General features: G+C 40.1%; 2 protein-coding genes across 2 annotated transcripts; one reads left to right on the top strand and one right to left on the bottom strand.

Moving 5' to 3' along the window:
* Positions 1 to 6245: 6245 nt before the first annotated feature.
* On the bottom strand, positions 6246 to 11194 carry nicol1 (NELL2 interacting cell ontogeny regulator 1). Its single transcript, XM_033651999.2, has 4 exons — positions 11089 to 11194; positions 10744 to 10877; positions 9482 to 9570; positions 6246 to 7355 (listed from the first exon to the last, which is right to left on the bottom strand). The coding sequence occupies exons 2-4, from the start codon at positions 10853 to 10855 to the stop codon at positions 7284 to 7286; spliced, it is 273 nt and encodes a 90-aa protein (XP_033507890.1). The 5' UTR covers positions 10856 to 10877; positions 11089 to 11194; the 3' UTR covers positions 6246 to 7283.
* A 2159-nt stretch (positions 11195 to 13353) lies between these two features.
* On the top strand, positions 13354 to 22771 carry nelfa (negative elongation factor complex member A). The gene is made up of 11 exons (XM_033651672.2): positions 13354 to 13598; positions 16764 to 16935; positions 18734 to 18895; positions 19215 to 19304; positions 19443 to 19570; positions 19705 to 19774; positions 20454 to 20545; positions 20682 to 20790; positions 20959 to 21293; positions 21390 to 21489; positions 21955 to 22771. Exons 1-11 carry the CDS (start codon positions 13389 to 13391, stop codon positions 22137 to 22139), a joined length of 1653 nt encoding a protein of 550 aa, XP_033507563.1. The 5' UTR covers positions 13354 to 13388; the 3' UTR covers positions 22140 to 22771.
* Positions 22772 to 23992: the final 1221 nt, after the last annotated feature.

The following is a 23992-nucleotide window of genomic DNA, read 5'->3' on the forward strand; positions in this document are numbered from 1 at the left end:
CTAAAAGTCCTTAACAGTTAAAATAGTTAGCTAATTAGCTCAGGTCGACTGTTCAAGTCCCCGTCCGGACCAAAATATGGAGCATGGACTGGTAGCTGGAGATGTGCCAGTTCACCTCCTGGGCACTGCCGAGGTGCCCCTGAGCAAGGCACCGAACCCCCCCAACTGCTCGGAGCGCCTGTCATGGGCAGCCCACTCTGACATCTCTCCACTTAGTGCATGTATAGGTCCAGTTTGTGTGTAATAAAATAAATAAAAACTAAAAAACATTAATAGTCATAGATGAACAGTTAAGATAGTTAGCTAAAAGTCATGAACATTTAAAATAGTTAGCTAATAGTCATGAATGAACAGTTAAAATAGTTAGCTAAAAGTCCTGAACAGTTAAAATAGTTAGCTAATAGTCATGAATGAACAGTTAAGATAGTTAGCTAAAAGTCATGAACAGTTAAAAAAGTTAGCTAAAAGTCATGAATAAACAGTTAAAATAGTTAGCTAATAGTCATGAATGAACAGTTAAGATAGTTAGCTAAAAGTCATGAACAGTTAAAAAAGTTAGCTAAAAGTCATGAATAAACAGTTAAAATAGTTAGCTAATAGTCATGAATGAACCGTTAAAATAGTTAGCTAATTGTCATGAATGAACAGTTAAAATAGATATCTAGAAGTCATGAATAAACAGTGAAAATAGTTAGCTTAAAGTCATGAACAGGGGACGTCGGTGGCTTAGTGGTAGAGCAGGCGCCCCATGTGCAAGGCTGTTGCCGCAGCGGCCCGGGCTTGACCCCAGCCTGTGGCCCTTTGCTGCATGTCACTCCCCCTCTCTCTCCCCCTTTCACACTTGTCTGTCCTATCCATTAAAGGCTAAAAAGCCCCCCAAAATATCTTTAGGGAAAAACAAAAAACAAAAAAGTCATGAACAGTTAAAATAGTTAGCTAATAGTCATGAATGAACTGTTAAAATAGTTAGCTAAAAGTCATGAACATTTAAAATAGTTAGCTAATTGTCATGAATGAATAGTTAAAATAGTTAGCTAATAGTCATGAACACTTAAAATAGTTAGCTAATAGTCATGAATGAACAGTTAAAATAGTTAGCTAATAGTCATGAACACTTAAAATAGTTAGCTAATAGTCATGAATGAACAGTTAAAATAGTTAGCTAAAAGTCATAAATGAACAGTTATAATAGTTAGCTAAAGTCATGAACAAACAGTTAAAATAGTTAGCTAAAAGTCATAAATGAACAGTTATAATAGTTAGCTAAAGTCATGAACAAAGTTAAAATAGTTAGCTAAAAGTCACGATTAAACAGTTAAAATAGTTAGCTAAAAGTCATGAACATTTAAAATAGTTAGCTAATTGTCATGAATGAACAGTTAAAATAGTTAGCTAATAGTCATGAACACTTAAAATAGTTAGCTAAAAGTCATAAATGAACAGTTATAATAGTTAGCTAAAGTCATGAACAAACAGTTAAAATAGTTAGCTAAAAGTCACAAACAGTTAAAATAGTTAGCTTAAAGTCATAAATGAACAGTTATAATAGTTTGCTAAAGTCATGAACAGTTAAAATAGTTAGCTAACATTCATGAATGAACAGTTATAATAGTTAGCTAACATTCATGAATGAACAGTTAGTATAGTTAGCTAAAAGTCATGAATATACAGTTGGAATAGTTTGCTAAAAGTAAACAGTTAAAATAGTTAGCTAAAAGTTATTAATAAACAGTCAAATTAATTGGCTCAAAATTATTAATAATCAGTGGAAATAGCTAAGGGTCATGAATAAACAGTAGATATAGTTAGCAAAAACCATGTAAAAAACAGTTCAAGTTGTTAGCTTAAAGTATTAGTTATATGGTATCTTTCCGTACTACAAGTGTTAGCAGTATGACTGCAAACTTTATCAAGCCAACATACCAACCATCAAACTTACACTCTCAATTTAACTGTATTAGTAAGTTTTGTATCAATAGTTGGTTGTGTATAATCAGTGGGTTTATGTGACATCCTATTCATCAATTCTAAGGAACACTTTGGAGACATGACACGTGGTGTTGAAGGTTCTTGAGTTCACCTGACTGAAGTGTGGGGGAATCAGACAAAAAGCTTGAGAACCACTGCTCTAGTTTTATTTTAAACAGAATCTATATGCTGTCTTGTGCTATAGCTGACCTCTGGCCTTTCCACTCAGTCTTCCCACATAAAGCACAGAGCACATGGTTGAATTATAAATGTACATGCTCAAGATTGACCTGGCAGGAGGTTGTCTTCTGTTATGCTAAACAAGTCCCACTGTAATGTGAGGTGAGCAAACTTTTGTGGCAAGGTCAAAGCAATGCCAAAGTAAAATAAAAGAGTCAGAAAATATTGAGGATTTTGCTTTTTTGCCCCTGCCAAAGAATTTCAAACAGCTGGAACGATTCAGTCAGCTTCTCCAGGAGCAGATGAAAGAGAAGTTGAAAGGCCTCTGTAGAGAGAAGGTGCCAGTGGGTGAGTGGGAGACAGAGTGAGGAAGAAAGTGGAGGCTGCTTGACAACGAGGATTTTGTAGAGTGATTCAGCGTATACTTGGTGTCCCTGCATACTCAACAACCCCCTCAGTCATTCCTCCCAATAAAAGTCTGGTAGGTTAAAGCTGCCTCAGCAACAGAACTGGAGGATCCTGTGTTTTGCTTGTGTGCTGTGGTGCAGTATAAGGGGATTTGCCTCAATTGTGCTGGCAGTACACAGTGGCGCCTCTGGGCTGAGAATCCTGCCAGGTCACTGCAGGCGCTTTAGTGGCCAATTTAGTGCCTCAGTTTCCTCTTTTCGTATCTGTTTACAGTATTTTACCCATCTGCATTTACAGCCATGGGGAAAGTAGAGAGTGTGGGTAGTTTGGGGAGTGCTGCATTGCTGCGACACAGCTGGTGGCTTGCCTTTGCTTAGGGCTCCTCCTGCTGGTGTACATCCAGGTACTGCAGGTTTTCTTTTTCTCCCCCAAGCTTTAATCCCTGTTGTAAATAAATAAAGAGGTGTGTGTGTGGGAGGGGATGAGGTCAGCTAAAACAGCAAGACCTTTAAACATCACTTCTGTGACTGGTGGCCCACACACACACAAACACTGCTCTGACTGGGTTGAGGCTCTGCATACCAGCTCTTTGGATGACTGAACAGAGGGAAGGTGCTGCAATGATTCAAGATGTTGCTTGTGGACAATCAGTGTTTTCAGTCTGTGATACAAATGTTTACAGAAGGGGAGTCATAGGCCTACCACCTAAATACATAACCTGCTTTCACTGCATTTCATTCATGCAATTAAAGGAACAGTGTGTAAGATTTAGGAGATCTAGTGGCATCTCACAGTGAGGATTGCAGATTGCAACCAGCTAAAACTTCTCACAGTTAGAATACCTTCAGTCTTCATTGTTCAGGAGTTTTTTCAGAGATCTCTTCCTCTCCAAAACAAATCAACCAGATGATTAAAGCTGGTAAAAACACTGGATAAATAAGTTTTACTTTACAAATCAGTGTTTCTCCAACGCTCTGAGGCAGCCCGCTAGCCTAGCAACTGGAAATGTGTGCTCACCTTTTTCTCTGAATACTTAGGATCCATACAGCGAGGTTTTTAGCGAGAGATGAATTATTTGCACAGGTCTCTTCCTCTCTAAAACAAATGGACCCAGTCATTTAAACTGGTAAAAACACTTAATTAGGCAGTTTAACATAAAAAACAAACAAACAAAAAACTGTATTACAATTGAGTAAATGTTCGATTGTCCTGATTATCAGTTTATAGTATTGAAGACCACATTTACTTGGCATTGTTGTGGATCCTTAATTTGCGATTAGGGCAGCCCTGATTATTATGGTATGAATTCAAATGTAGAAGATTTGTCAGCTAAACATTCACTCTCTGAACTGTACTCCAGCATACTATAACAAAGGTTACAATTCTGTTTATGCCAGATTTCTACCCTACATTTGTTATATAAATAAAAAATAGTAACATCAGACAACCTTTTTAGATGGCAGGAGTGGAAATTAGTCATCCTCGATATATGTTGTGTTGTGGTGTCAGAATGATGAAGACAGTTTTGTACTGGACAAAAAAACACTAACACCAACCCACATGTGGCTTTTGTATTTAATGGGAAAGGTCACAATCGACATTCATGACTGGGACCATGGATGGATTTCTGAACGCCCCTAGCAGGCATAGGCCCAGGGGCTGACCTTCATATGAAAAATGTCAGATTTCAAATTAAGGACACAAAAAGACACAAAACAACCACAAGGAGACACAAAATAACAAAAAAGACACAAAATGACCCCAGAGACCCAGATGACTACAAAAAACCCACAAAATAATCACACGGAGACACAAAATGATTAAAAAGACACAAAATTACCTCAAAGAGACCCAGATGACTACAAAAGAAATGACTACAAGAAGACAGAATAGGACACAAACTGACAACTAAGAGACACAAAATCACAAAAAGATGCATATCACCTACAAAGAGTAACAAAACCACAAATGTGGTTACCACAAACTCCACATTCCCTCCTACACTGCCTCTCAAGGTGGGAATTTCACACTTTTATGCTGCCTCACCATTCTGTATAAAAGGTACAATCACGGAATGGGAGGACTGTCGTGCCTTTAAGGCGGCATCAGATGTAGTAACCGCACCAAAACAATGTCTGTATACATGGGGCAGCCGGCAGGACGGGATCATAGGCGGCATGTGTGTGATGTTTTGACGTGTTATGCATGCCACCCACCGCAAGATTTAAAAAGCAGCTGATTGCAGTTAGCAGCTAACTCAAAGAAGAAGAAGAGCAGCTGAAAATGTCTACACACTGTGAAAATAATGAGGTCCAAGAGCTTCTTACCTTCTGAGCAGAGGATGAGATCAGTCACCATATAACATGGGCAGTAAATGATTGTTATTGCCATGTTAATGCCATTGTTACTGTTTATAAAGCGCTGCCAATGTGTATGTTATATGTCACACTAGAGGCCGACATTGTTGTATTACATCATGCCTGTCATGCCTTTTTTGATTCCGCAATGTCAGCATGCAGTCTAAAATCACACACTGGAGAGCCATGATGCTACACTTGTTTGGTTCTGTGTAAAAATGCAAAGGAGGCATAAAGACGGGACTTCATAGCAGCCCTGTAGTGCGATCTGTGTAAAAAGGGCATCTGAGTCTTGCCCCTGTGTAGAAGAGGTGGTGGGGCCCTTTGCATATCTGTGCCCAGGGGTCCAGTTTCTCATAATCTGTTGGTGATCAGGCCATAGTCACAGGTTTTTATCAGCTCCAGCTACGATCAGCTCCACTTAGCAGTGATGGAAATAAAAACCTGGGTGGGCATGTTAATTTCAACCCCTTTTCTGACGCAATGCAATGACAGGATGCTACAAGATACTATCTGAGCTCAAACATCCTTCAAAAAGTAATTGGCACCGAGTTTGAAAGAGAGACTGAATATGTAACTGATATAAAAAAGAGGTAACCACCTTAACATTTTCACTGGCCTCCATGCTGCCTTTTATTGTTTACTTACCTGTTTTCCAGCACGTGTGTGATGTTGACATGACACACCAGTAAAAAAAACAATACTATCACCTATTTTTAGCAGGGTTTTCCACATTTAAAAATGGCATATCTTTGCTTATTTTGTCGGAAAAAGCCTATTAGATACACTGTAAGTCGTAGAATGTTTTTCTCCTCGGCGACTATCATGTCTTTAGCAAATACTGTAGATTTGTAGGCATTTTATCATCTAAAGAGGCTTGAAACGTCGTGCACATAACTGCTGTAAATGGAAAAAAAAAATCTTAGCAGGGCCCCCCTGGGTTTGGCCTGAGCCCCGAATGTTTACAACATATGGCTCCACCCTCATTTTAGACTGTTTGTCAGACAAAAACATTTCAAGATGCAATTAATGGATGAGTCAAGAAAATAAAAGGCTGATTAATCAGTAATAATGAAAATGCTCATTAGTTGCAGCCCTTGAGGCCTGCTGTGTGAGAAGTGGAAATACTCTTTACACATTTGTTACAGTCATCACAGTGCTACACCTACGACTAAGCTGTGAGACCAAGCAGAGACCGCAATAAATAAATAAATGAATGAATATGTGTCTAAATTAATGCCAGCACAAGCCCACACTGTGCTTCTTTATCACAGATCACACTGATGATCAGTGATAAAAGTCCCAGCCAGAGAAAATAATAAAAGCAGTAAGGATCATTCATTGTTTTTATTGATAGGTACAACATTGAGACAATAAATGGGGTATCTTGTGACATAATGTTAACAAAGAACATGTTCATGAACAAGCAACAATAAGACTATTATTTCTAGCTTTATGTCCCCTGCCTCTATCCATACCCCGTCCATATTATAGTTAATTTGATACTATATTGTTCATTACTAGTCTTGCATACACCTTTGTCAGACAAAGACCCGTGTACATATACAGAATCTATACATACAATCTACAATAACAGTAGGTTAACAAAAATTGCTGTAAATTCATGCTACAGTGCTGTGCTAAATCAAGACCTACAAGTACGCTTCTTCCGCCTTAAAAAAAAAATCTGAAAATATTGTTTGAACTTCTCGTAAAATTTCTTTCTGCAAAAAAAAAACTTCATGGTTCTTACAAAGAAAAAAAAACTTTTTTTGAGAAGTTACCCAACCTTTTTTGCAAAGGAAACCAGGCTGCAAATAAATTAATTTGAATCAGTGAAATTTTACTGATTCCTCTAGGTTAATTTAATTATTTAAAACTGTTACTGAAATATTTTGAGCAGTTAAATAAATTCCACGTGATGCTACAGTTCGATGTGTATAATCGTCGTAAACATTAATCTCATACAACACATTCAACAAGTAAATTTATCGATGCATTCTACTGTATCTACATTATACAGTCAAATACTAAAAAGTACAAAAAAATAGCTTATGCTTCATAGGAGACATATGAGAACTGACCCAAACCCTCTGATGATGAAAACTAATTTCACAGGCATGTGTTTCACAATGTAAAATATCAGTGGTATAAAAGTCGTCCCAAATAAGGCAACACAATTACATGCCTTTATGATGCATGGTTTCAAATCAAAGCTTCACTCAACAGTGATATGAGAGAAAATAAAATAAAGTGCCTATTGTGTGAATAAGTTAAGATGAAAGTCGCTGTACATGAGTAGAGGTTTAGAACAGGGTTGTTGTCAGTGTGTTGGGGTGTGATGACAGGTGCAAGTGTCCTCAGGTGTGCTCAGCGCAGCGAGTTGGTGGGCATACAGTCGCACAGGGCCCTCCTCTCCGCCCTCAGCACCAGTGTCTCTGTCTGCAACGGACAAAACAGCGTGTCAATGCATGTTAACTCCGACTGCACAATATTTCATTTTTCTTGTTGTCATCTCGATGTCAACATGTGTGACAGACACATTTTAAAACAGTGGTTCCCAACTGGTCCAGCCACAAGGTCCAGATTTCTCCTTAGTCATTAGTTCAAGGTCCACACAGTTTGATATATTCAGTGTCATACTTGCGTTTGGCCATGTCGTCGAGCTAGTTTGCTGTCTCTGTGAAGTGGCTGTCTGTTAGTCACTGACTCTACAGCAGGAAACAGCACTTCCAATTAAATGCTCTGTGCCGGAAATTCACTGTACGTCAAGATAAAGCATGTTTTTTACAAACTTGACACATTCGTGAGTCACTTGTGGTCCATTCAGAATGGAACTATAAACCACTTTTGGACTGCGATCCACCAGTTGGGAACCACAGTTTTAAAAGATACTGCACTTTTTTCAGTTAGTTAAAAGAGAGAATCAGTACAAAACTGTGCTTTAAAATGTAACTACCATTCTTTTTTTGTGCCTTCAATGTTAAATAAAAGGGAGGCAGACACCATCTCCACATTTAAGAGTAGACTTAAGACTTTACCCTCTGATAAAGCTTATAGTAAGGGCTGGCTCTTATAGTTAGGGCTGGCTCAGGCTTTCCTTGGACCAGCCCCTAGTTAGGCTCATGTATGCCCAGTCTGCCTGAGGTCTTCCTGTTACACTCTGAGCTCCCCTTTCTCTCACTGTCCATTTGCAAACGCTCATGTCCCATTAATGCATGTCACTAACTTGGCTTCTTCCCCAGAGCCCGGAGCTCTTGTGCTTTCTCATCTCACAGGTTCCCACCGATCAGGGTTGTATTACATATAACATATGTATATATCATATACACACGACTTTCCTGGGAGAGGAATCCCTCCTCAGTTACTCTTTCTGAGGTTTCTACCATTTTTGGAGGATGGCAGAGGAAATATCCACACACCAATTCAACCGAGCTTAGCCCTAATTTAAACATGAGCATAACTAAAAGGCATCATTTCTACTTTTCAAGATCTAATTTTTGCCCGGTCACGTTCACAGTTTCAGTTTAATTAATTTACTAAAAGACGGTGTCCTCTTACTTTCCACCTGTCAAACTCCAGATCGGAAAAACTCTTAAACTTAAACTGCACAGTTTTTTGTTTTCCGCATTTTGCCTCTCAGGCAACATACCAGCTGCCCAACTATCTTGGTGGAGGTTGTTGGGGCTATATGCCAGAGGTGGGAGTAAGTCACACATGTGCAAGTCTCAAGCAAGTCCCAAGTTACTGTGGTGAGTGTCAAGTAAGTCAAGTCACTACTATAAATCAAGTAAGACAAGTGTAGTCATTACTCAGGTAAAGCAAGTCACAAGTCAAGTCATATAAAAAAAAGAAGACAGATTTATGTGTTTTTGGGGGGGTTTTGTAGTGACGGAAGATGGAAGAAGAGGTTGTGGTGGTCTTGTTACTCATTATTGAGCTGCAGACCTTGCATACCGCTGTTCTCTTCTAACTACTGCCATCGACAACATAATCCTCAACTCCAAATTTTATTATTTTTGGACTAACCGCCTCCATGATGGCTGCTTGTCTCTTGGCATCCTTGTAGGTTGCCAGGTTTGTGCACATTGCGCTAGAAATCACCCAATTGTGTTTCAAAAACAAAACATAACTTCTCAATATCTAGAAAAATGCAACTATTTAATTTCTAAAAAGTCAAGTGTTTTCCATTCATCTGTCTCAAGTCTAACTAAAGTCTATAGCCATGAATACCAAGTCAAAGTGAAGTCAAACCTTTTATCAGTGTCCTGAAATTTGTGACTCCAGTCACATGACTTGGCTTGAGTCCCCCCCACCTCACATATATTCATTAAAAGATAATTCTCCTAAACATGCTGGAACTGATCCTCAATCAGAGATAATGCAGTAAAATACAGTGCTCTTTGTGGTAAAGGTAGAAATAAAACATTTGTTATTGACTTTAAAGGTTCATTGTTGACCACACAAACAGTATTTAAAATGTTTGTGTCAAACCATTTTTATATAACATAATAAAAATATCTGCAATAATACAGGGCCTCTGCCTCTGACAAGAAAACTTCACCTACCCTGGCATCAAGATTGAACGCGGTCTTCTTTAGATCTTGCAGTGCCCTCTGCATAAACTCAAATGCATGACAGTCCACACATGGGCGACCTGCAAACAAGAAGAAAAATATCAGAAATTAAGAGATTCACATGAGGTCAGTGACTTAATTCTGAGATGTCAGTTAGCTCATGGGCGGATTATGAGAAACAGGACTGTGGGCACAGATGCAAAGGGCCCCACCACCTCTCCTACTTAGGAGTTGTGTCTTTTTGTCACCATTTGGGTCTCTTTGAGGTAATTTTGTCTCTTGCTGAAGTAATTTGTGTTTCTTTGTGGTAAATTTCTGTATTTTTTGGTTGTTTTGTGTCTGTTTGTAGTCGTCTGGCTCCCTCTGAGGTAACTATATGAGTGTTTAGAGTAATTTTGTGTCACTTTGAGGTAATTTTATGTCTTCTTTTGGTTGTTTTGTGTCACTTTATAGTCGTTTCTTGTCTTGTGAGGTTGTTTTGCCTGTTTTTGTAGTTATTTTGTGTCTTTGCAGTTCCTTTGCTTTTCTCTGTGGTCTTTTAGTGTCTCTTTGTGGTCATATTGAGTTTCTTCCTGGTTGGTATGTGTTAATTTGAGAGACATTTTGCAGGTGAAGGCTGACACTTTGGGTCCCCGGACCTTTACATAAGGTTTGCTAACTTGAGATAATATCAGCCACCATGAGCTCGTGGTCATACCGTACTTAGTAAAGCTGTAGCTGCAAAGCCCCTGAGTGGACTAAATTGAGCAACGGTCTGTTTTGTTGCTTGTGAATTAAACTTTTTATCTGTAAAAGGGAAGATTGTGATATATCTCCTTTAAAAACGTACAAAATCTGACTTGGCGGAGCTATTCCTGGTGCATTAACTCATCTGGCTTTAACTGGGGATAAATGTTATTCAGACTTCCATCTTGACAACTGTAAATATAAGTGTGGAGAAGCCTGAATTACACACTTGTTTTCATAAAAATGGGTGAAATTTCCAATTATCATCAGTGTTGGCTGCAAAAGACAATCCTAGGTTATCTGTTTCAACCTGGTACAGATGATGAAACGGGTCTTAAAGTAGCAGCAGAGGCCCATTTTTCATGCTGTGATATACACACCAATTAGGATGACATACAATTCCCAATAGGAAACCCCTGTGGGGAATGAAACCATCACTGTGCAGACAGATTCCCACCTGATAAACATTTGAAAACCTGCTCTGAACAGGCAGAAAACATATAAATAACATATTTAAATCCACCTACTTTCGGCAGGGATGACAGTCCCAGCCTCCTGATCCGCATCAGCTGCACCGAGACACAGGAGCTGGACCGCCAGAAGGAGCACCGTTGCCTGCAGATATCCACCGGATGCCATGGTGAAGATGTGATGGACTACCCTTTAAAATCAGAAACAAAATGTGCAGGTATGTGGTTAAATACATCAACGGAAAATGTCCTACACGGCCGTCAGTCACTGAAATGACAGATTCTGAAGGGCTTTGTTTAAAGAACAGTCCAGTTTTCATCGTTAAATATTTGTACGTGTTTCAAAAATACAGTCCACAAATCAGAATTACTATTAATTTAACAAACTACATGTTTTCCTACCGTCAATCAGTCGATGGTATTTGGCCGAACAGCGCAAGATGCCCACCTAGGATTGTTTAATGTGGATTAACGGAGTGCGCATGCGCATAGCTCATCTGAAATTCGCTTTGGGAACGGAATCAAGACTTCCGGTGAAAACGTTCAAAATAAAAGCCTTGACAAACAAACTGTATCATCTTATAAGAGATTCGAGATAAGCAGGCCTATTTTTATTTAGGTGCAGTCATAGTCATACAATTAAGAGCTAATTAATTAATTCTATTAGTGCAGTACTTTGTACTTTGCTTGTGTATTTCCGTTTTTTTGCCAGGCCTCAAATTTCAGAGGGAAATATTGTACTTTACTTCAGCTACATTTATTTTACAGCTTTGGTTGCTAGTTATTTTTTCAGATTAAGGTCAACCAAGTACGTGAACAGTTTATAAAATATGTATAAATTGTAAAAATAATTGATTCAACATTTATAAAGTCTTAAAATGTGCTTTATCTCCATCAGCTACCACATTAAACTGCTGCTTGCATGCTAATACATAACCTAAGTAACTATAACACTCTCAGCCCTTCTATATTATAATTACTTTTACTTTTAGCCTACATTTACAGCAGTAAAACCGAGTATTTGTAGTGTTTTTACAATGCAGTATTGCTACTTTTACTGAACTACAGGATCTCTTTTGATTATTATAATATATAATACAATAATGCAATGTGCATATACAGTTTACATATTTTATAATTGCAGATATTGTAATACTTTTGACACTTGCACTTTTTGCAGTGGTGGTTTAAAAAATATATTTTTTCATTGTTTCTAATAGGCAATGTCAGGGTGGCAGGTAGGGTCTCTAGATAAGGCAATAAAGTACAATAAAGTAACCCACCATTGTCACATCAGTTGATACTCTGCTTTAGAAGTGCATAGTCCCAAAGTAAACCAAATTACCACCATTAAAATACCACAACAAACCGCAGCTCATTTGGGAGAACCTGGGAGAACCTTTATTGATCCCCAAGGGGAAAGTCAGGTGTTGCAGCAGCACAAGGGCAGAAATAAGTAAAGATAAAAAGAGAAGTGGAAAAAATGAAAACAACTAATTCTATATGAGCAGAAATGAAAAATATGAATTGTAAAAAACATTACAAAAAAGTTACAAGGTAAAATGACACTATTAATACAATGACTGATGGCAGTGAGTCCAGTATCTATGTGAACACTGTACACCAGAATAACTGTGATTAATACTTAGTATTTTCTGTATTAATATAGCAGAATAGAAATTCAGTATATGATGTGGTAAGATGGTATAACATTGAAGTAATACAGCATGATATAGTGCAGTATAGTATAATATAAGGCACAATGTAATGGTAATAATAATAACTATATAATATAAATAATATTTGCTTGTATAACATATTATAGTACAGCAATAAATCAGAACATCATATGTAATATGGGGTAGTAGCCCATAGTATAGTATAGTATAGTCAGTGTTGGAGGGTAACTAGTTACGGTAACAAAATTACTAGATAAATATAATTGTAATCAGCTAAAGTTACTAAGAAAAACATGTAATTACAGTTACTAATCAAAATGTTGATAATTACAGAGGGGTTACATTTGAATGTATTCTCTTTGATAAGAAGTTTATATGTAAAATAAAACATTTACTCTTTTGCTCTGTATCTTTTCGCCGTGTAGGAGTGCATTCTTTTGGCAAAGCCTCTTTTCGGACATTTTTCAGCTTTATTGTTTAAAGTAATCAAAAAGTAATGTGGTGTGCACCTGTAGTGTACTGTTTGATGAAGTAATTTTCAATTACATTACGAATTACATTTTAACAGGGTAACTAGTTAGGGTAACTAGCTAGTAACCTTCCCAACACTGAGGACAGGACAGTACAGTACAGTGTATAGTATGGAGCATTGAGTGGGTTATGGTCCAGTTGGTACTATGCATGGTAAAGAATAAATGTAATTTAAAATAAGTTCATTAAAAAAATAATAAGTAGGAAAAAATTGAATAATATGCACCTTTATGCGAGTTATACCCATACACAGTGACACTTGTAAGGCGTAACTTAACTTTATTTAAAACAACACAACATATGGCTAAACAAAACTGATATATATTGCTACAGTACTCCAGATGAAAAACACCTGTTTTTTTTAATTTTAATATTTTTTATGGCTCATTGTTGTCAAGTGAAATGCCCTCGACCCCGGTGTGGGCGGGGTCCTGACTGTTTTCTTAGGTAGCCCGTTAAAATGCCCGAACTCAAAACACTTCTTTTTCCAAGATGGCGTCGATGAAGGACAGCGACACCGGCCTGTGGCTTCATAACAAATTGGGATCCACGGACGAGCTGTGGACGCCTCCAAGCATCGCCTCTCTCCTCACCGTGTCAGTAATTGACAACATACGGCTGTGTTTCTCGAGCTTATCGCCCCCGGTGAAGCTCAAACTCCTGCTCGGGATGCTGCATCTTCCCAGGCGAACCGTTGACGAGGTGGGTTGCTGTGCGTTAGCTAGCGGTTAGCCTGGCAGGTAAAGTACGCTAATAACGTCAATACGCATCTATTAATAAAGCTTAATGTCTGTCTAGTTGCTTTAAAAATATAAAAATAGATCGCTGTTCAAGTGACTGTCTCAGGCTGCCGGTGAAACGTCAAACTACGCTTATAAATCTATTAGGCTAGCGTTAGCTTGCTATCTGTAATTATTGGCGACGGTTAATGTCGTTAGCGAGCGTCAGAAATACAAAGCTGGTGTTATTCCTGCGACCGCCTTTACCTCAGCTTCAACAGAACATTTACACGATTTAACGTTAACGTTAGGTAGCTACACCATTTAACGTCGATCGTAGCCGTGTTTTTTCAGCAGAGGTTTACCAGCGACAGCGGGAAGCATTAGCCTAGCGGGACTCGTACAGACATTATGGTGGGATGGGCACAAGAGGGCTAAGTGACTGAGCTGGAGGGCGGTACCAGCACCGAGTCCGACATATCACTTGTTCAGCTGCCTTTAACGTTAGATACCCGTCATCACAGTGTCTTGCATATTCACACAGCATGTTTAACACCATCACCTCTGCCAAAAGTATCTGATCTGAGATCCTCGTAGTCCCTCTACTCATTTGAATATAATATACTGTGTAGTCAGAATAAGGTTTATTGTCAAGGAGGCGTTCACTTAAACAGAATTTGCCTTAATGCACACAATGAACATAACAAGAGGGAACACATTGGAGGGAAATGCAGCTAAAGTCAAGACCACAAATAACCCGTAGACTACAAAAAGTACTTTGCAAAATGCAGTAACTAATGTGCACAGTATAGCTGATGAGTATGGGAAAGCTGTGTAGCTTGTGCAGGATGTGCAAAAGTTCACAGTAGTGAGAATATGCATATATATTTCCTTATTAACCAGGTAAGTCCCATTTCTTTTACAAGGGAGACCTGGCAGCACAGCAGCACACAAAAAGTTACAGCCAAAACAGCTGCACAATAGAGAACATAAAAGAAATACAGTAACATGTAAACAATATTAGAACACCTACACACAATGACACCCAGTCGACTCATTCATCCTTGTACACATGAGAGCTTTAAAGTCAGGCAAAGGGGCCATTTCACATGGTTTCAAATCTTTTTGAAGGTTATTCCAAGCAAGAGGAGCAGAGCACATAAAAGCATTCTTTCCCATCTTAGTCTGTGCACCAGGACCAGACAGCAAAACTAAATCTTGAGATATCAGACTACAGCTACAGTGAGTGATTGCAGTGTGAAATATACAGGGATAATAGTCCAAGATGTGTCTTAATGTAAGACATAAGGTAAGGTAAAATAAGATGATCCTTTATCAGTCCCACGGCAGGGAAATATGTATCATTACAGCAGCAAAGGGGACAGTGCAAACGAGAAGCATCTGTAAAATAACACAAGCAATGTAATAAGTACCCATTAGGGTTGCAGCGGTATGAGATTTTCACTGTAGGATAATCATCTCGGAAAATATCACGGTATTACATTATTATTATTATTATTATTATTATTATTATTAGAGGTCAAAATACCCTGAAAGGAATAAAAACAGAGGGGTTATTTTTGGTTGACCAATTGTTTTATTACTACAATTGAAACTTAAAACTATTTTTTAAATGTTTGTGTAAAAAGTCTCCCTTTTGAAACAACTAAGATGAAGATGAGATTCTTCATCTAGTTGCATTTGTTTTCATTATCATAGATAAGCAAATATACACGGTGTGATAACTATCAATTTAATATTATGGTATACCTTAAAACCCATATACCGCCGCAACTCTACTATAATAAGTAAACAGTTAAAAAGCAAAATATGGTAAATATACTGTGTTTACAATTCAGAGAGACAGATTTAGGGCAGGGGTGTCAAAACTGTTTGAATGGGAGCAGGATCAGATAATGTGAAAGTACTTAAGGGCCAGCTGCGCCTTGCATCAAGCATAAAAAAACGCACATACAAATGAGACAAAAGCAACAGTTTCATTGCTGAGTGAAAAAGTAGTCAACTTTCCACTGCTCCTGAACGTGGCAGCTCTGGCTGTCGACTACGTTTTTTTGCTTTGACCACGTCTGCTGCTAGGTAGCTGTTCATTTGCATGTTTACCATCTGTTTATGAAAACGTAGTAGTTCTGCCTGTATAGTTCCTAGTTGGTGCATGTGTATGAACTCCATGGGTGAAGAGAAAAATGCTGAATGAACTAACTTGATCAACCAATTTTGTGTGGCAAGCCACTTAAAGTTTATTTTAAAAGAAAAGCTGAGGGCCATCTGCGGGCCACGATTGGCCCCCCGCCTGGACTTTAGACATGCCTGATGTAGGGGTCTTCTTAAAGGTGGAAAAGGTGTTGAGATGTTTTATTTAAGTAAAAGTAGCATTACTTAAATGTTAAAAAACTCCAACATCCTTTTAGTACAGAAGTGTTAAGAGTAAATTGTTTGTCAAATATAAAAAGATATAGAAAATAAAAGAGCTTGACGGAATGTCTCTAATCAGAGTCATATATTTTTCACTATTACTGATAGATTACTGTGTTGTAGCTGCTCAGAGTGGAGCTTAGCTGATTTAAACAACTTAACATTTGGGCTGCAACTGAACTAATAATTATTTTCATCATTGCTGATGAATCTGCTGATCAGTTTCTTGATCAAAGGATTAATTGTTTGGTCTTAAACCTCAGAATATTTTGTATAACGTCCACCAGAGAGCCAAAGCCAAAGGTGACTTCTTCGATATGCTTGTTTTTTTGTTTATTTGTCAGCAGGTGGCTCTCGTGAAGTTTTACATAGCAGAACAAAAAAGTCAGATGACATGACTAATCTTAGCTGTACGTCTTGCACACAAATGACCTGAGATGAACTGATTGCTCCCCAACAGATAAAAGCAAAGGTTAAATCAGATTCAGTTCTAATAGACCTTCACCTACTCAGAAACACAGCAACAAGACTGAAATGAACAATTGATCAAACAAAATGAAACAGCCTTAAATGTAATGACCTTTATTCTTTTGATATTGTCAGTTAAATGAATTATTTGTTTTCAGTTATTCAGTGATCATGAACTCCTTAGACAGTGCATTCATCTGTTGTTTCTTAAATTGGTTTCACTGACACGGTCTTCCTCTCTGGCCAGATGAAGGAGGCGCTGTCGGAGATAATCCAGCTGGCTACGGTGGATTCAGAGCCCTGGGTGCTGATGGTTGCAGACATCCTCAAGTCCTTCCCAGAGACTGGCTCTCTCAATCTGGACTTGGAGGAGCAGAATCCAAATGTGCAGGATATTCTTGGAGAGCTCAGGGAGAAAGGTAGAGAGCGTGTGACTGTGTCTTTATGTTCATTAAGCTGTGGTGACCCCTCACTGACTCCCACTGCTACATTGCGCCTTGTCAAAATAAATCAAAACTTATATGACTGGACCATGTGGGCATTTAATTTGAAAGGACAGACACAGGAAGTGGCCACTCTCAGCAGACAGACAGGAGTCACGTTACAAACCAATCACAGCCGACAGATATCTTTTCCTTCTTCTGTAAACATTCAGTCTGATAAATACGGAAAAGTTGATCATGTTAGTGCAGGGCTACCCAGAGCTTTACGTCTGTCCCACGGACGACAGACACAGGCACTCAAATAAATAGTCTATACAATGCTTGTTAAGGTTGCTTAGCAACCTCAGACGCAACCTGCTGCCATACTCTTGAAAGCTGGCACAGAAAAGGCACAAGAGTAGTGCCCGACCTCACGTTTTCAGGTGGTTAAAGATACAACATTTCCAGGGCTGGTACCTGCGGTTATTCCACAGTTAATAGTTAGTTAATAACATGTCGGGCAGGAAATCCAAAGTGTGGGATCATTTTGAGAAGGTGAAGTACAAACCCAAGGTGATATGTAAACTCATCTTCATTGGTCGACTACAAACATGACGTATCATCTGAAACATGGAAGTAGCTACATGCCCATTAGCCCACAGCGTCATTAACAGGCGGCTCGCTCAGTGTGTGACGTGCACTTGTAGATAAAATATAGGCCTATATTAATGAAGGTTCATTAGGACGGTTTTGTATTTCTCTGTAATGTAGCACAGTGTTAACAGTGTTACTGATACTATTCTTTCTCACACCTTCAACTCAAACCATTGTGTTGCCCTGCCCAAAATATATTATCTTGTTATACTTACACTACTGTTTTGGTAAAGGCACTTACAAGTGAGTTTGGTTAACCAACAAAGTTGCTCGTAGTGTAGACAATCATGGTGTACTGTGGTTGATAAGTGTGGGAATTTCCTGTTCTGAGTGCATCACTGGTTGTTATACCTTAATATGAAACCTGCTCAAGGCTGCATACACATCATATCAGGCGTTAGGGCAGTGAGCTGCAGGGTTGTGCAGCTGTGGGGGAGTGGAGGGTAGAGACCGAGTATAGAGAGCCAATCTCTCATCTTGGTGACAGAGTACTTGTCCTCTGTGAGTTTGTTAATGTTGGCTGCAAAGACCTGCAGAATTCCTTTTGATTATCGTGACTGTACCGTCTTTAGTGCCAAAAAAGATACAGTTCACACACACACAAACAAAGCAGCTTCTCTCCTTTGTAGGATAGTACACAGCCAACACACAAGCATACTTTGTTTATTATTTTACTCACTATAATATTAAATGATTGAAAGAGACTGCATGACTTTTTCCTGTGGACTGTGGGCGTCTTTAGGCCTGATTGCTGGTAACGTTATTAGCTGCTGCTGCATGACATCTGGTTGGGTTTCCAAAAGTTATTTATGTTAAAACTTTTTGCGCCAGGCTGCACATGCAAATGAGAGAAGGAGAATCAGTGTTTTTGCTGCAACACCTAATTTGGTGTGAACTCGACAAGTGAATAGGAAGTCGAGCTGAGTGAAAGCCAAGTAAACTGAGTTTATAGAGAAGATTTATATCTGAAGTGTTTCTGCAGACCCTCTGCTGTGTGCTTACTGTAGGTTGTTTGCACAGAATTCAGACACCTCTATTCTCAAAGTTATTCAGGCCTCGTAATGATCTCTCAGTGTCACAGCACATTTTTCAGTTTCACTCTGCTGACATGTCAACCAGATGTTTACCCTCTCCTCCCCAGTGAGCGAGTGTGAGGCGCCTGCCATGCTTCCTCTGGAGTGCCAGTACCTGAACAAGAGTGCGTTAACCACTCTGGTGGGACCCCTCACACCCCCCGTCAAACATTTCCAGCTGAAGAGGAAGCCTAAAAGTGCAACCCTCAGGGCAGAGCTGCTACAGAAATGTAAGTTGCTCTAAACTGTAACTAATGCACACTGATATTTCAAAATACTGGTGCATATTTAGATTTGTTAGAAAATCATAGTGTGTATTTATTTAGCAAGCCCCTTTTACATTTAATCGGCAGGACTTTTAGGAAACACATAAGGAACTGCTATTGATTAAATGTTAAATGGGCTTGCCGTAGTGTTTGTTAACAGTTTAACTGTCCCAGAGAGGTAGTTGAGTTTCTTTGTAACTCTTCATGTCCTTGTTTGAATGTAAGAATCTGCTATTGTGCAGTGTCTTTATTCAAAGTTATATTGTTCTCCTCTCTACTCTAGCCACAGAGACAGCCCAGCAGCTAAAAAAGACAGCCGGAGTGCCTTTTCACGCCAAAGGGAGAGGATTGGTCAAAAAGATTGACACTACAAGTAAGTTGAAGATCAATAAACGCACCTAAACATCTGCTCTTTCAATGCTGCTAAAAAGCAACATATCATTATTTTCTTCAGTCAAAAATTTGACTTCTGTTACTGTTGCTGATCCATGTATTAATTTTTGTATCACAGCTCCTCTCAAGGGGATTCCCAAGGCCCCTTTCCGCAGTCCCACTGCTCCCAGTATGTTCAGCCCTCCCAGTAACCGCACACCTATTGCCCCTGCACGGACGCCCCTGCGTAAGGAGAGAGGGGTCAAGGTAATGACCAGATTTAAGAGAATGAACCCAAAAACTTAAAACTGAATCCTGCCTTATTAAGTATCACGTCTGTTGTATGTAATTTCCCTCACGCTGACCACAGTTGCGTTCGTCTTGTTCTTTCTTCTTTTCAGCTGTTAGATATTTCAGAGCTGGATATGGTCGGAGCTGGGAGAGAAGCAAAGAGGAGAAGAAAGACTTTGGGTAAATGTGTTTCCTGTTGGCTCGCCAAAGTAGCCAGTGTTACCAGTGTTACATGGTGTTCTGGCATTCACCGGTTACACCACTTGCCCACCGCCCACACTGTGGTTTTGCTTCTTTTCTTTTTTTTTTCAATAGCTGGACGACAGATGCTGCAGTTATAAACTGAAAGTGTCTGCTTTGAACAGCAGCAGAGCGGCACAGTCAGATTTAAATTATCATGTGGCAAGGGTTGATTGGCAAGTCTAGCAGAGGATTTGACGTCAAAGCGGAAAGCAATAGAGCCTTTGCAATATTTCTAACCGATCCTCTCAAGAAGTGCCAAAAATGACTGTTGACCACATTTTTGATTAACGATAGCAGTAGTGCTAATCTCACTGACGAGTACATCGTATGTCCTGTGACTATTTCACAATAAATGTCTTGTTTCCTCAGTTAAGTGCTTTTAATGTGAAGTTACGGCAGTAGGAAATGTTCAGCTTGCACTAGTAGTAACTTCATACAGCAATTAACAGATGTTGAGCGTCGTGGACAAATATCTTGTAAAATGTTTGCTGTAATCAGTAATGTTGCTGTTGTCACAAGTTTATTTATCGTCCCTAGTTTCCAGCCTCCTTCAGCCCAAGTTTTAGAGCTGCACCATGAACTTGTCACCCAGTATTAACGTTTTTTTCTGCCATAGAAACGGAGGCCGGAGAGAAAGCAGCCAAAGAAGAAGCAGCCGTGGTGGAAAACACCACACCCGACTACGCTGCCGGCCTCGTCTCTGCACAGGTACGTGACTCCACATGTTCACATCACTCAGACATTCTGGATTTCTCCTGTTTGGTCTCATATTACCGCCGCCCCCTCACCATCCCACTCACTTTTTCCCTGGCTCTGTCCTAACAAATACGGTTTTGTGTTTCAGAAACTGGGGGCATTGAACGAGAATCCTCTGCCGTCTACCAGCTACCTACCGGCCACACCCAGCATGGTCCCCTCCTCCTCTTACATTCCCAGCTCCGAGGCCCAGCCAGGTTAGACAAGATCACATAGCACTGTATTGTTGGCTCAAACAAAAATTCCTCTCACATCCAGGGGTCAGGGCTTTCATACACTTATTGGTTCAAAGACGTCCCCTGCAGGCGTCAGCAGAGAATCCTGTCAATCTCACGATGTCTTTTCTTTACCAACCTCCTCTGAAGCAAATGCTGGTGGTTCAGGACGGGACACGCTGCAGTCGGCTCGCCAACCAGAGGAGTCAGCAACAGCGGGCGCTGGCGCCACCGCCACTGCCACCTTACCAGGTCAGTACAAACAGAGGACGCCTATGTACAACGCGAGCAACACGGCGAATCCCGCAACCCCAACGTCCCCCAGCACGCCAGTCTCCACCCCCGCCAGCAACGGGCCCCCAGCGGCTGCGACTGCCAGCCAGCCAGAGACCCCCACCCAGCCTCCGAGCACACCGCAGACCCCCACCCCAACACCAACCCCTACGCCACCTCAGCCACAGCCCAAAAAGAACCTGTCACTCACGGTAAGGTGGAGGCACAGAGCATCGAGTCCTTCAAAGATACAATAAAGATGTGTCCTCCAGCTAAGTTCTCTGCTGCATGCTGCTTCTGTTCCTCAGAGAGACCAGATGTACGCTGCCCAGGAGATGTTCAAGACGGCCAACAAGGTCACCAGACCAGAGAAGGCCCTCATCCTGGGCTTCATGGCTGGATCCAGAGGTACTCAGCAGTAATCTCACTCGCTGCCTGATCAATAAATAAATAAATAATTAAACAGTCTCTCACTGAGTGACTGATTCACATATTTAAATGTGCAGGCACAACAAATTACTCCTGTCACTATGACAACTGAGTGTTTCCTGGCAGACCTCTTGCAAATTAGCCTTTTCATCACTAACTAAAACAAAGAAGAAATATTGCCAGGGTCACTTCAGCTTCTATCCTTATCTTTTTACCTGTTTTCGCTGCTGATTCAGTTTGACATCCTGGATACATCCTTCAAACACATTAGCCACAATATTTCTTCAGGGAGTGCAGTTAGAGGCAGTGTGGGTTACATGCTAGCTCCGACAGCTTGACAGACCATCAGCAGCTAACAACAAAGGGGTGAGGCTGATGGTTCCTAAACAGACACACAGATCTGTTGGTCCAATAATAACCAGTTTCCTCCCACCTGTCTTGCAGAGAACCCGTGCCCGGAGCAGGGGGACATCATCCAGATCAAGCTGAGCGAACACACAGAGGTTCTGCCCAAAGCCGACGGCACCGGCAGCACCACCATGCTGGTGGACACAGTCTTCGAAATGAACTACTCCACAGGACAGTGGACCCGCCTCAAGAAATACAAACCCATCACCAATACCTCCTGAGGAGCTTCACGTCCTCAAAAAAAAACACATCCAAAATTTCTTATCCACTTAAAAAAAGAAAATGTTTACACACGTACAAGTATTTGCATACACATTTGGGCCAAATCAAGCACTGGGCGGGTGAGAGGTCGTCAAGGAGAGAAAGGTCCTCCCTGTTCCTGCGCCGCCAAAATGCAGGACTCTTTGAAGAATATTTCTGTACTTTTTGTTTGGTTGTTTCCCTTTTATTGTTTCAGTTTTTAAGTCACCTGCGATTCCTGAATGATGCTGTGGTCACAAGGAGTGAGGGAGTTAAACGAGTCTGAGCTGAGGAATTGTTCTCACGGCAGGCACCTGTCAACATGTGTACTCTGGAGGTACCAGCATGTCACGTGTCTAGAGAGAAGACGAGCTGTCTGTATTTTTGTGTATGAATGTCACATTTTGCAGCTTATCTTCTTTCAGATCAGAATCATGGTTTGTGACAAAAAAAGAGAACAGTAATGAAGGTCATCATTGAGGTGACCAAAAGAAGAAAAAAAAAAACAAAGCGGTGAAAATGAGTTCTGTTTGGAGCCTTATGGTCGATGTTTTCATCCATTTTTCATCCTTTTTCCAAAGAAGGGAAGAAAATAAAGAGACAGCAGACTCCAGAGGTCGTTTCGCATCATTCTTACTCACTTCTAACTTTTAGGGAATTTACCACAGGTTTCCTTTCCTGTGTTTTTTATGTGCCTTTCCCTCCCCTACTTACATTTATAATCAGATTGTGATTAATCTATTTTGGAGGGTTTCTTAAATTCCTTTGCCGTAAAGGGACAGTCCACTCCAAAAATCAAAAATACATATTTTCCCTCTTACCTGTTACAATATTTATCAGTCTTGATTGTTTTGGTGTGAGCTGCAGAGTGTTGGAGATATTGGCCATAGAGATGTCTGCCTTCTCTCCAATATGATGGAGCTATTGTACTGTCGTCAGTCGGAGACCCCTCAATCGACTGAGAATGCTTCGAGTCGAGTAGTTGTCTTTTTTTTTTTGTTGTTGTTTTTTGCTAGTTAGTGTGCTCTGCAGTGTATTTCTGGAGATGTTTTGGTCCCCAGATTTTGCTGCTGATTGAGCGCTCTTGACTTTCTCGCTGCTCTTTGGTACCGTCAGCTGCGGACGTGATGCAGCAACACAGAGAAGGAGAAACTTTCCACCATAAGGCTCCGAGGCAACATTATTTTCTCACTTCTGCTTTGAAGTGATTAATTTACAGCTCACAGATACTTAATTCAACTTTAGAATTTTGTTTGTTATCCAGAAAGCATTGTTAGCTTGTTTGCTGTAATATATGAATGCCACTGCTGCACTGCACATCCTGCTGAGCCCCCGTCAAACTTCAAAATTTGGTATGAAGAAAAAAAACAGAGTCAAATATTTGTTTTAAACGGCCAAATCTGATTCGACTGAGTGGGGTAAAACCTTACTTTCTACCGAACTACACCCGCCAACTTTATCACTGTGCAGCAGGCAGTGTGCATCTACTCATAACAGGTCATGGTTTCTGTAAAGAGACATTACTGTTGAGTTTTTCAAATGTATTTTTTGATGCTTTGAGCACCACAAGCAGAGTCTCATCTAGTTCCATTATATTGGAGAGAAGGCAGACATCTGTACGACCAATATTTCCAACACTCTGCAACTTGGGGTGAACTGTCCCTTTCGCCTGAAGCTGGATATTTCAGCAGGTTTTCTGCAGCATTTTGACCCAAATTGGGCACAATCTAACAGAATCCTGTAAGTTGCACAATTTTAACTATTACAGGAAACCAGTGCACTCAGACTGTATAATGCATATGTTAAAAGGCATACCTCAGCTAAGAAATGGTCC

This window comes from Epinephelus lanceolatus, chromosome 22 (genome assembly GCF_041903045.1).
Source record: "Epinephelus lanceolatus isolate andai-2023 chromosome 22, ASM4190304v1, whole genome shotgun sequence".
NCBI classification, from domain to species: Eukaryota; Metazoa; Chordata; class Actinopteri; order Perciformes; family Serranidae; genus Epinephelus; species Epinephelus lanceolatus.